Here is a 13,829-nt window from a genome sequence, read left to right as displayed (position 1 = left end):
AATAAGATCAGGGATGAAACGAGGTTGCCCACTATCACCATTACAATTCAATATTATATTAGAAATGCTAGCTTTGGTAATAAGAGAAGAAAAAGAGATTAAAGGAATTAGAGTAGGCAATGAGATGATATGCAGGATGATATGATAATATACTTAGAGAACCCTAGAGAATCAACTGAAAAATGATTAGAAGTAATCTACAACTTTAGCAAAATTGCAGGATACAAAATAAATCCATTTAGTACTGGTTAAGAAATAGAAAAGTTGATCAGTAGAATAGGTTAGGTTCACAGAACAAAATAGTCAATGACTATATCAATCTAGTATTTGACAAACCCAAAGACCCCTGCTTTGGGGATAAGAATTCACTATTTGACAAAAACTGCTGGGAAAATTGGAAACTAGTATGGCAGAAACTAGGCATAGACCCACACCTAACATTGTATATCAAGATCAGGTCGAAATGTGTTCATGATCTAGACATAAAGAATGATATTATAAACAAATTAAAAGAATATAGGATAATTTACCTCTCACATCTGTGGAGGAGGAAGGAATTTGTGACCAAATAAGAACTAAAGCCCATTATATCAAATTAAAAATGTACAAACAAAACTAATGCAAACAAGATTAGAAGGGAATCAATAAACTGGGAAAACATTTTTACAGTTAAAGGTTCTGATAAAGGCCTCATTTCCAAAATATATAGAGAATTCACTCTAATTTATAAGAAATCAAGCCATTCTCCAATTGAAAAATGGTCAAAGGATATGGACAGACAATTTTCAGATGAAGAAATTGAAACTATTTGTATTCACATAAAAAGGTGCTCCAAATCACTATTGATCAGAGAAATGCAAATTAAGACAACTCTGAGATACTACACAGCTCTCAGATTATCCGAGATGACAGAAAAAGATAATGGCGAATGTTGGAGGGGATGTGGGAAAACTGGGACACTGATACATTGTTGGTGGAACTGTGAACAGATCCAACCATTCTGGAGAACAATTTGGAACTATGCTCAAAAAGTTATCAAACTGCATACCCTTTGACCCAGCAATATTTCTACTGGGCCTGTATCCCAAAGAGATCTTAGAGGAGGAAAGGGATCTACATGTGCAAAAATGTTTGTGGCAGCCCTCTTTGTAGTGGCAAGAAACTGGAAACTGGGTGGATGCCCATCAGTTGGAGAATGGCTGAATAAGTTATGGAATATTATTTTCTGTAAGAAACAACCAGCAGGATGATTTCAGAGAAGCTTGGAGAGACTTATATGAACTGAGGCTAAGTGAAATGAGCAGAACCAGAAGATCATTATACACAGCAAAAATAAGACTGTACAATGATCAATTCTGATGGATGTGGCTCTCTTCAACAATGAGATGATTCAAACCAGTTCCACTTGTTCAATGATGAAGAAAGCCATCTACACCAAGAGAGAGAACTATGAGAACGGAGTATGGAACACAACATAGCATTCTCTCTCTGCTGTTATTTGCTTGCATTTTGTTTTATTTTTCAGTTTTTCTTTTTCTTCTTTCTTGATCTTATTTTTCTTATGCAGCAAGATAATTGTATAAATATGTATACATATATTGGATTTAACAAATATTTTAACATATTTAACATGTATTAAACTACCTACCAGCTAGGGGAGAGGGTGGGGAAGGAGGGAGAAATTTGGAACAAAAGGTTTTGCAAGAGTCAATGTTGAAAAAATTACCCATGCATGTGTAAATAAAAAGCTTTAATAAAAAATAAGGAAAGAAAATAAATTGTGAACCCATTAAAATCTTATCTTGATATAGAATGTTCAATTTTAAACAATGCCTAATTTCTATCATACTATTTTCAATTTTCCCAGCAATTTTTGTCAGTTACTGAGTTCTTATTCCAGAAGTTGGAATTCTTTGGCAATTTGAGTGATATGGCACTGAATAAGCAGATTAATTTGGGTAGAATTGTTATTTTTGTTATATTAGCTTGGCCTACCCACGAGCAATTGGTATTTTTCCAGTTGTTTAGATATAACTTTATATGTGTGAAAAGTTTTGTAATTGTGTTCATATAGTTTCTGGCTTTGTCTTGACAGGTAGACTTCCAAGTATTTAAATCATCTACAACTATTTTAAATGGGATTTCTCTTTCTATCCCTTGCTGCTGAGATTGGTTGGTAATAAACAGAATTGCCAATAATTTATGTGGGTTTCTTTTATATACTGCAACTTAGCTAAAGCTATTAACTATTTCTAGTAGTTTTTTAGTTGATTGGGGATTCTCTATGTATATCAAAATATCATCTTCAAAGAGTGATAGTTTTGTTTCTTCATTACCTACTCTAATTCCTTCAATTTATTTTTCTTCTTTTATTGCTAAAGCTAAGATTTCAAGAACAACCTCAAATAATAGTGGTAATAATGATCAAGCTTGTTTTATCCCTGATTGTATTGGGAAAGCTTCTAGCTTATCCTCATTGCATATAGTACTTATTGATGGTCTTAGATAGATGCTGCTTATCATTTTAAGTAAAACTTCATTTATTCCTATGCTCTTACGCTCTCCATGATCCCATTTGGAGTTTTCTTGGCTAAAATATTGGATTGTTTTTATAGATGAGGAACTAAGGCAAATAGAATTAAGTGACTTACTGAGGGTCACACAGCTAGTAAGTGCCTGAGACTGTACACCATTATTAGAAATGGGTATTGTGTTTTGTCAATTTTTTTCTGCATATAATGAGCTAATCATATAATTTGTTAGTTTTGTTATTGATATGGTCAGTTATAGTTATAGTTTTCCTGATATTGAAAGCCCTGAATCATGTCTCTACTGGTATGTGTCCCAAAAAGATCATAAAAAAGGGAAAAGGACCCACATGTGCGAAACTATTTATAGCAACAGTGGTAAGGAATTGTAAATTGAGTAGATGCCCATCAGTTGGGGAATGGCTGAATAAGTTATGGTATATGAATGTAATGAAATATTATTGTTCTATAAGAAACAATCAGTTGACTAATTTCAGAAAGGCCTGGAGAGTCTTACTGATGCCAAGTGAAGTGAGTAGAATCAGCTATGTGAGCACATAGCTATATTCATAGCAACAACAAGATGATGTGATGATCAACTGTGATGGACATGGCTGTTTTCAAAAATAAAGTGATTCAGGTCAATTCCAATATACTTGTGATGGAGAGCCATCTGCATCCAAAGAAAGGACTGTGGGTTCTGAATGTATATATCCTACTTGTTCATATTATGTCATCCTGGTGTTGAGTTGTTATATCTCTTTGCTAATATTTTGTTTAAGATTTTTACATCAATATTTATTAGGAAAATTGATTTAGAATTCTTTTTATCTATTTTGTCTCTTTCTGGTTTAGGTAACAGCACCTACATCTGTATCATAAAAAGAATTTTCTAGAATTCCTTCACCTATTTTTCCAAATAGTTTATATAATATTGGAACTAATTGTTCTTTAAATGTTTGGTAAAGTTCACTTGTAAATCCATCTAGTCCTGCAGCGTTTTTCTTAGGAAGTTTACTGATAGCTTGTTCAATTTCTGAAAAATAAAATGTTATTTAAAAAAAAAGAAGAATGTGAAAAGAATCATAAGACCTATTGTAAAGTATGTGAAAATCAGCAGACCAATTTATACACTAAAAACATTGAAAAATGAATAACTTTCAAAGACTTAAGAACTCTGAACTATACAATGACCAATAATGATTCCAAAGGATGAAAGATGAAACACACTGTCTACCTCTTGACAAAAAAGTGATACTCAAGGTTGTTGAATTGTTTCAAGTGTGTCTGACATTTCCTCGACCCCATTTGGAGTTTTCTTGGCTAAAATATTGGATTTTTTTATAGATGAAGAACTAAGGCAAATAGGATTAAGTGACTTACTGAGGATCACACAGCTAATAAGTGCCTGAGGCTGTATTTGAACTCAGGTCCTCCTGACTAGAATGAAGCATGTCTTTTTGGACATGGCTGAAAAAAAATTGGACATTGTTTTGCTTTACTACCCTGGCTTTCTTTAAATTCCCAACTAAAATCTCATCTTCTATAGGAAGTTTTCCCCAACCCTTCTTAATTCCAGTATCTTCCTTGTGTTAATTATTTCCTATTTATTCTATATCTAGCTTGCTTTGTATATATTTATTTGTGTGTTATCCTCTCCCATTAGATTGTAAGCTCCTCAAGAGCAGGGACTATCTTTTGCCTCTTTTTGCATTTCCAGTGCTTAGCATAGTGCTTAGCACATAGTAGATACTTAATAAATGTTTATTGAATGGAATTAGCTACTCTATTTGTTGCAAGAGTTTTCCTTTCCTTTTTACTTATGACTTGACATTTGTTCATTGAAAAAGAAATGTTAATTGATAAAAAAAAAAAAGAGTATATGACCAGTATTGAAATCTATTGTTTATTCCAAAAATTTTCATGTTGTATCTTCTTTAGTTTTCTTATCTGTAAAATGGAGGTAAAGAAGACCTACAGTAACTGCCTCATAGGGCCCCATCAAATGGGATGATGAATAGAGAGTTCATTGCTACTGTTGAATATAGAATACATAGAATATAGAAATATATTTCAAGTATTGAATAACCATCATAAGACTATGCTGATAACAGCACCTCTTTATGTATTTAATGCTGCTAATTACTGAGTGTCTATTCAATCTAACAAGTAATTTTATTTATGAAGCTCCTCTGTGCCAAGAATTATCAGCAGTCCCCCATCATGTCTTTAACATAATGAATGGGAGAAATCATGAATGAATTTCACCATCAGTAGTGAAGAAAAGCAAAGAGCACTCAGGAGCCCTAGATTTGAATCCCAAATATGCTACTATCTTTGTTATTTTTGTCAGTTCAGACATGTCATGACTTCTTTGCAGCTCAGTTTGCTCAAAGAAAAGCATTGGCAGGGGTCAGCAAACTACAGGCTAAGGGCCAAATCTAGCCATGGCCTGTTTTTGTAAGGCCCTTGTGAGCAGAAAATGTTTTTTTTAAAATTTATATTTTATATGTTTATATATTTCATATAAAAATTTATATATTATTTATTTACATGTTTTATATTTTTAATTTACATTTTTAAATGCAAAATAAAACTTTATTTAAAAATTTAAAAACTATTCTTAGCTTGTGAGCCATACAAAATTTAAAAATCACTAAATTACTCAGAAACTATGTCTCTTGAGCCTTTTAAATTATTATTTATTTCAGATTAGGGGAGATTCAAAGAGGAGGAGATGGCAGGGGGAGTAAGAAAAAGAGTGAAAATATTAAGGAAGCTCTTCCTTAGTATGTAGAACAGGAGAAATAACTCCCAAAATTATGGAACTTTAAGATTTAAAAAAGCTCTGAAGTGGGCAAGTATAATTCTCCCCATTTCATGGGTAAAGAATCTGAGATTCACAGAACTGTTTTAAAGAAAGAGTTCCTATAATCTTGAAACAATATAGACATGGGAGCTTTTGTGACCTCCAACTCTTTTATGAAGATCAGTGGAAGTAAAAGATATTAACTCAATTCAAAAAAAAATTAAATACTTACTAGGTGAAGGGCATCATGAAAGTGTTTTCTAAGTGTTACTAAAGTGCATAACACTGCCCACCACTAGTTATTATTGTTATTAGTTATTATCAGAGTAGTTAGGACATCGGGGCTTTTACATTTTATGCAAGACTCAGTTTGGGGAAAGAAGGTAATTTTTGGCCGAGCAATTTCCCAAACATATACCTGATTGCATCATAAAGGAGCCATCGTGCCCAGAGCAGGCCTGAGGTCAAGGCCCTCCCACCGGTAATAAAGTCAGACTCGGCTTCAGTTCCCCATTCCCCTGAGACGCAGCTCCAGCCTCCTGAGCCTTCGTCCCCCGCAGTCATGCTACTGGGCTGGACCCTTTTCGTCCTGAGCCTTGCGCCTCTGCTCATGTGTCAACTGCCAGACTGCATCAGTGTGACTCCGGCCTTCAATGACACCATCCTAGACCAGGTGAGTGCTCTCCCTTCCTTGCTAAGGTTGGACTATGCAGAAAGGTCCTCTGGCCCTAGAGGGAGGGGACTGGACGACCAACCAATGGCTGACTGCGACTCTTAGACCAGCGCCGAGACCTTCCCAATTTCATTGAGCGGGAGAATTGTGGGCCCTTCCTTCAGGTAGGGGAGTTTTTTTATTCTCCTTGTGGCTCCCTTTTCTCATGGGCTTTCCAGAGTCTCCACTGGGACAGAAGCAGAAGTCTTTCTGCCAATCCCAAAGCTGCTCTGTCCTGGCCCACAGTTGGCTGCATCTGTATCTAGGCCCTGGAAGTAGCCTGGTCCCCAGCTCACCCTCACTGGCTGGCAGGAGGATGTGATCAGTACCTGCAGCAGGATGGCCAGGGCCTTGGGCAGCACTCACAGTTCACACTTACAGTGCCCGGGGGGTGGCAGCCAAGGCGTCCCCAGGAGAAAGAAGTTCTTGGCTCTGATTTTTGGTATTACCCCAGCCCAGTCCAGGTTCTGTATTAACAACCACCGTCTGTTGTCTCTCCAGTTGTCTGGCAAGTGGTACTTCGTTTCCTCCGTATTTGAGTACCGTCCATACAAAGAAGAGGCCCACAGTCTCCAGGCATCTTTCTTCTACTTGATCCCCAATAAGACTGAAGACACAATTCTAGCAAAAGAGTACAATACCATGTAAGAGTTCCAGGAAACTGGAAAAAGGCGCAATGAAAAATCAGGTCACTTCCCCTCCTTGATGTCTCAGCCTATTCTCAACTCCAGGTCTTCCTCTAGTGACATGGCAGAAAGACTAGTAGCCCTGGCAACTGAAGAGCTGTCTCAAGTCCTAATTCAGCCACTTATCAAATGGGCAGAGCTGAGCAGGTCCCTGCAATGATCTGAGCTTCAGATTCTTCACCTATGAAATGGGGAGAATTATGCTTGCCCACCCAGCTTAGTGTGGGCAAATCTTAAATCTTAAATTTTAAATTTTAAATCTTAAAGTTCATAGCAGTAGGAGTCATTTCTCCTGTTCCACATACCAGTTCTGGGTAGCTCTTCTCTAATATTTTCATTCCCCTCATCTCCTTAGTCTCCTCCCTTTTGAATTTCCCTATCCTACAATATACGATAATTTTAAAAGTTCTGGATAATTTAGTAATTTTTTAATTAGGCCAGCAGATTACTAATAAAAGGATGGTCATTTGCCCATCTTTTTTAAACTAAAAAAACCTCTAATGGCTGTGGGATCACTTTTGTATGCCCTTTGAAAGAGTAGTTGTTCCTGAGAAATGGAAATCAACTTGAATTAACACAATGGGAGATGTGGGTTATATGAAAATGAAGGTCTCGAGGTGCATGACTTAGACTACTTATATCTTAGTCAAAGAGACATCAATTTCTGCATCACCTGTCTTGATAATAGGGACCTTTCCCCAGACCTGTCTGAGCAAGCACAATGACTAGGAATATATCCATTAGTCCAAAGTTAGAATTTCTTTTATTATCTGATTAGATCTCAGCCTGGGTAAATCTCTAAGAGATTTCGACACTGGATGATTTCTACTTGAGGAAGTAGAAAAGCTAATACAATAATTACTTTTAAAGTTAAGAGAGAAATATTCATTTCTCACAACTGAGAGGAAAAAGACCCATGTTGTGGCTTGACTATCTTGTGCTTTGTGGAGGGATTGGATTATATGACTCTGATGTTCTTCTCAATGGATGACATTATATGGAACATCTCTTGTTTTAGTGGTGACAAGTGTGTGTATCAGGACTTTGAGCTCTCCTTCAACAGAACCAATGGGACTATTTTTAAGAATGGTAAGATATCCCATAGGGCCCTGGGCTGAGCAAGAGATGGTGGGAAGGCAAAGTGTGGCTTCTGCTTAGCCCACAGGGAAAGATTAGGGGCAATCAGTGGACTTTCCATCTCTCCCACCAGACTCAATTACGACGCATTCTGCCCAAATTGCACTGACCCAGGACCTGAATGCCTTGTATTTTGTCTACTTTGCAAATGAAACAGTTCTGCCAGGATTGTCTCTTTCTGGTACGTTTTCTTCAGGGAATCCAGGTGAAAGCAAATGGCAAGAGATGGAGGTTCTGGTACAAGAGCTGCTATTTAATACATGTGGGATCTGGGGACCTTCTCAATCATAGCAAGCGGCCAGACTAGTTGGCCTCAAGGGTGTCTTAGAGCTCCAAATCCTGTGCTTCTTCCATGACTGCCCAGACACCCAAACTATCCAAGGGTCTTCTCCCATTGGGCCCCCAACTCTAACCTCCTATCTCTAGCTCTAGCCCATGAACCAGACCCCTCTATGCTTTCCAAACTTCATTGCTTCAGTCCCCAGTCAGAGTCCACTGTCCACTTCCATCCATCCCACTACTGCATTGTACTGTGCTGTTACTGGCTACTGTAATCTCCTCCACGAGGCTTTTTACTGTTCTTGACGCTCCTCCTTCTACCTCCCAAAGTTCGGACCCAGAAAGCCTCTGAGGAGCGGCTGAAAGAATTCCAAAATTTGGCCAAGTGCCTGGGCTACCAAGAGAAGGAGTTTTTGTTCACGGATTCGAGCAAGGTAAAGCTCAGAGGCTGGAGCAGAGGTCAAGCCAAGGAGGCAAGGGGGATGGAGCAGGGTCAGTGACATAAACCACCCCATGCTTTTGATCTCTAAATCCGGCAACTTATTGTGAGGTGGGCTGGAGGGCAATCAAACAAATAAGCAGAAGGTCATTAATTAAGTACTCACTACAGGTGCTGAAGAAAAAGTACAAAGCAGTACATAGACCTCATGCAGCAATACGTTAGACACCTATAAAACAGACACAGGGTAATCTTAGAGAGTCTGGAGGACCGGGAGAGACCTTAGGAAGAAGGAGATGCTGGAGCTGAGTCTTGAGGAAAATCAGAGATGAGAGATGGCTTCTGGGAAGGGGCTACAGCAGCCAGGGCAAATTCAGAGAGCAGAGACGAAGGGTTATATGTGGGGAGCAACCAAAAGGAAAAGGATAGATGACTAGAGAGTGGCAAGGGGAATAATGTCTAAGGGGATCAGGAAGGTAGAATGGAACCATATTTCAGTGAGCTTTAAACACCCAAAAGAGGAGTCCATATTTGTTCCTAGAGGTTATAAAGAGTTTGTTGAATAGGGGAAAATGATGTTTTTACCCAAAGGAAATTCACTTAGGTGGCTAAGTGTGGGGAAGATGAACTGAAAAGGGGAGGAATTAGAGGCAAGGAAACCAATTAGAGGCTGAGATGGTGAGACTTGGGTAAGGATGGGAAGAATGGAAATGGAGAAGATGAAGCAGAGACTACTCAACTTCAACTACTGTTGAAGTAGAATTGGCCGATCTTGTTGCCTGGAAGAGGTGAGGCAGGAAGAAGAGCTGAAGGTCCACAATGAGGGTCCAGCAGAACAGGTAGGAGGAGATGTCCTGGAGTAGCTGAAGATAGAGGCCTGAGTTGCAAGCCCCTTAAGATGCAGGAGGTTTAAAAGAATGTAGTACTTGGGCCTTTTCTCCTGGCCAAGAGATTGATGTGCCCCGGGAGCCTGGACTGGATGGAGCTGGATCTCCCCTGTGCCGGACCAGCAGCTTTCACCTTGGCCTGGTCAGTGTTTCCAGCTTCCAGGATATACTTCTTACCTAACTTTCCTACCTATCCCACCCCCAGGATAAGTGTGAGCTGTTGGAGAAGGAGCACAATCAGGAGGAAAGAAAGGAAGCCAAGGATGGATTCAGAACAGAAGAGCTCTCCTAGACCAGAATGGCCCTGCTCTTCTGGGACTCCCTTGTCAATCAACCAAGAGACCAGTTAAATAAACACAATCACTTTACTCCAAGCCAAAGCAACGAACTTTTATTTATTTACATTCCATTGGTCCCACCAACATTTGCATTATGATGTAATTAAGACTTGCCCCGGGGGACAAAGCTCCTGCAGGAGATAAGTGGCTGGCATGGGATCTAGGACACTGGATTTGGAATCAGAGGAAAAAGGAGTCTAATCTTGTCTCAACTTCTGGGCAAGTCCCTTTCACTTTCTGGATCTGTTTTCACATATATACCAAAATTAGATGCAAAAATCACACTTTGCTATCTAAGGCTACCACCTGTTCTGAATCCCATGACTAACGCCCAGCTCTGGGCCTGGGCCTTGAGGGAAATGTTGCTTAACCTCCCAGCATGACTTAAAATTAGTGAAGAGCAGTTTTATAGGGGCTGAGTTAGGCTTGATTTAAGGAGAAACTTCCTATGTTTCCTCTCTGAAAACCTATCCAAAAATGGAATAAGGGGCCTTGGAGGGAGTGGATTCCCCTTGCTTGGAGAGCTCCAAGACAGTTGGGATGACCATTGGTCTTATTTTAGTGGGATTCTTTTCAAGTACCTTCATCAATTGGTCTAAATAACCTCCAGAAATTCTCTAATTCTATGATTTAACCAACTCAGATTTCAATTTTGGCCACGAGACCACAGTAAAAATTCTATTCTCTTATAATCTGTTACTCGGTTGAGATTTTTAACTGGGAAAATCTGAATCGCAGAGAAGGAAAAGAGACTAAGAAGCAGCTAGAGAGGTAGATGAGGGGATGAGAGGGACCTGGAGTCAGCAAGACTCAGCTGAGTTCAAATCCATCCTCAACTACTTACTAGTTATAGGATTCTGGGCAAGCCCCTCTACCTTTATCTGCCTCAGTTTTCTCAACTGTAACATGGAACTACTAGCAGCACCTACCTTCCAGATAATATTCGTAAATTCTACCATAGTGCCCATGCCTAAGGAACCCTTCTCTTTTGTCCAAAGTCACACAGCTAGTGACATTAAGCTGAGAGCAGAAGTCAGGGAGGGACCCTTCTATTCTTACCTTCCTCTAACACTCTAGTACCCAGCATAGTGCCTGGGATAAAGAAGGCCCTTAAAAAACGCTTGTGAAATGGCTGATTGATTGGACCTCAGTTTCTCTTTGTATAACATGACTAGATAGAAGAACACTCAATGATCTCTAAAGCTCTCAGTTCTGAATTCTTTGACAATGACCATGCCCAAGTTTTTGCTGGGGTTCCAAAGGAGATTTTTGTCAACCCCTGGGTATTACTTGTAAGGTTTTTGAGATCAATGAGTAGTTTTTTTATAGGGACAAATGTAGGCCTAATGTAAGGGAAACTTGCTCTTATTTGAAGGTATGCAAAAATTAGAACCAGATCCCTTGCAGGGTATAGATTACCCTTCATTGAAGAGTTTCAAACCAGTATGAATTACTATTGTGTGTTTTAGTAGGGAGTCTTTTCTGGTATAATTATGCTTTGATGCATGATTGGATCATCTAAAATGGAGCTATCCATGTGGGAGATGCTAAGCATCTGCTTTTGGGAGAAGATATGCTATGTCCCCCTACCAAATGAGGGAGAAAGCTCTTTCCAATGGCTACATATCTGGAACTGGCTTTAAATATACCTCACAGAGATTTTCTCTCCTTGTTGGTGGTATGCAGGGATAAAGGTCTTGTTCAATCACAGTGTAAGTGCCAGACACTAAGCTGAATGGGATGGGGGGGAGGGAGGAGAGACATTGCCCTCCCCTTCCCCTTAGGTACTCTGACCCCAAGAAAAATGCTTGGGATTTTTATTTGTTTCATTTGTTTCCTGCAGTTCCAGAACCAAGAAATGCTCTCTAAGTGGTTAAATGGAACTAAAGTGCTAGGGATCCCAAAGGTTGGAAGAACCCAATCAATGGGGTCTTGAGCCAATGGCAGATTCCTTAATGGTACCAGAGAACCCTGGGAGAGGAGGAAAATGAAACATACTTGGCCTTTAGAGCGGTCTGAGGAAAATGCTACTGTCCTAGTGTTGCTTGGATTAAATTAGTTCCAAATTCCCTTCTACCTTAGAAATCTTGTGATTCTGTGATCTCTCCCTGGAGAGGATTCATGCATCCATAGTGTCCCTGTCCCATACTTGTAATATTCTCCCTCCTCATTTCTATCTGTTGAAATGTTCCTCTTCCCTCAAATCTAGCTCAGGGACCACGTCCACCGGGAAGCATCAATCCCAGCTCCACTGGATCTGATCCCAATTGAACTAGCAATACTGCTTACTCTCTGCTTTAGCCAGCTTAGCCTTGCACAGTAGCTCAGACTGTGGCCCCAGTCTCTGTGTATGTGGCTTCAATACTCTGTGTATGTCCCTGACAAAGAATTCTGGAGATTGAGAGAAGGACTCAGTGGACACTTGGACTCCTGTGCCCAACAGCCACGGCTCCTTTCCTATTAAGTAGATGCAGTTTGGCCAGTGGCCAGAAGCCAACGCCATCCTCTCTTTCCCATCATCAGAGCTCTATTTGAACTCTAGACAAATATTCCTTCAACAATTCATCATAGGGGAGTGAAGACTCTGTGACCTGTGTTAGGGGAGGTGGCTTAGAAAGCAGAGAAATTTCAAAGTATGAAAGTAACATTATTGAACATGTGTAAAGTGTCTGGAATACCCTCCCTCCTTTCTCTGTGTTGTAATGGTTTTCCTTACTCTTGATCCAGCTCAGATGCTATCCTCTCCATGAAGGCTGTCCTCATTCTCTGCAGTGAAAAGTATTCTTTTCCCTTGATCTTCCTAGAAGATTTTGTATTTCTTAAATCTTATCTATGTATGTCATATCTGCATGTCCTCCCCCCTCCATGTAAAAATTAAGCTCCTTGAGGGCAAGGATGAGATTTTTTTTTTATCTTTGAACCCCCAGTATCTAGCACAGTGTCTAGCATATATACTAAGTGATTAGTAGACTTTATTGGCTTGAACTGAATACATGATCTTTGTCCTTGTGGAATTAGTAGGGAACTAAAACACAGCAAAATACCTTGACATTTGATAAGTATATACAAGAGTAGTAGTTGACTGAGTCAACCAATAAATTACTCCTCTCTTTTTAAAGTGACAAGATGCCCTGATACCTGTGTCAAGTGACAACGATCACTGGATCATAGGTGTGAACTCAATGTAAATAAAGCATATCTCTACTGATTCATTCAACCAATTATAAACTTTAAGTTAGTAGGGAAGGTCTTTGATTAATTCAGAAGTTCTTGAAAGTCAATGGATGAAAGATAGAGATGCTATAAAAGAAGTATATTATATTAGCTGAGGAAACTTGCCCGTGCCCTGTGAGTTGTCACAAAATAGAAAGCCAATAGATAGAGAATCTAGATTTGTTGTTTCTTACAAATTGAAGGTTTTTAAAAGAAATCATATGATAATCTCAATAGATGCAGAAAAAAACATTTGACAAAATGCAGTACTCATTTCCATTAAAAACATTAGAGAACATAGAAATATAAAGAAGAACAGGAACCCATAATTGAACACCAGATATATAATTTTGATTATATTAAGTTAAAAAGTTTTTGTACAAACAAAACTAATGCAGGCAAAATTAGAAGGGGAAGCAATAAATTGGGAAAACATTTTTTTACATTTAAGGGTTCTGATAAAGGCCCCATTTCTAAAATATATAGAGAATTGACTCAAATTTATAAGAAATCAAGACATTCTCCAGTTGATAAATGGTCAAAGGATATGAACAGACAATTTTCAGATGAAGAAATTAAAACCATTTCTAATTATATGAAAAGGTGCTCTAAATCATTATTGATCAGAAAAATGCAAATTAAGACAACTCTGAAACACTACTACACACCTCTCAGATTCACTAAGATGAAAAGAAAAGATAATAATGAATGTTGGAAGGAATATGGGAAAACTGGAACACTAATACATTGTTGGTGGACCTGTGAATAGATCCAGCCATTCTGGAGAGCAATATGGAACTA

The 13,829-nt window shown here is 38.8% G+C and overlaps 1 protein-coding gene across 1 annotated transcript; it reads left to right on the top strand.

Moving 5' to 3' along the window:
• The first annotated feature begins 5,862 nt into the window (after positions 1 to 5,862).
• Positions 5,863 to 9,851, top strand: ORM1 (orosomucoid 1). Its single transcript, XM_051979979.1, has 6 exons — positions 5,863 to 6,010; positions 6,551 to 6,693; positions 7,754 to 7,824; positions 7,946 to 8,053; positions 8,482 to 8,585; positions 9,683 to 9,851. The coding sequence occupies exons 1-6, from the start codon at positions 5,900 to 5,902 to the stop codon at positions 9,767 to 9,769; spliced, it is 624 nt and encodes a 207-aa protein (XP_051835939.1). The 5' UTR covers positions 5,863 to 5,899; the 3' UTR covers positions 9,770 to 9,851.
• Positions 9,852 to 13,829: the final 3,978 nt, after the last annotated feature.

Source organism: Antechinus flavipes, chromosome 2, assembly GCF_016432865.1.
Source record: "Antechinus flavipes isolate AdamAnt ecotype Samford, QLD, Australia chromosome 2, AdamAnt_v2, whole genome shotgun sequence".
Taxonomy (NCBI): domain Eukaryota; kingdom Metazoa; phylum Chordata; class Mammalia; order Dasyuromorphia; family Dasyuridae; genus Antechinus; species Antechinus flavipes.
The sequence above is the reverse complement of the archived record's forward strand: the minus strand, read 5'-3'. Positions and strand labels throughout refer to the sequence as shown.

What these genes read in the sequence shown, in the direction of transcription:
- ORM1 (XM_051979979.1), top strand. Translation starts at nt 5,900, where the DNA reads ATGCTACTGGGCTGGACCCTTTTCGTCCTGAGCCTTGCGCCTCTGCTC. An exon ending in ATGACACCATCCTAGACCAG is followed by an intron (nt 6,011 to 6,550) that starts GTGAGTGCTCTC and finishes TTGTCTCTCCAG; the next exon opens with TTGTCTGGCAAGTGGTACTT. An exon ending in GCAAAAGAGTACAATACCAT is followed by an intron (nt 6,694 to 7,753) that starts GTAAGAGTTCCA and finishes CTCTTGTTTTAG; the next exon opens with TGGTGACAAGTGTGTGTATC.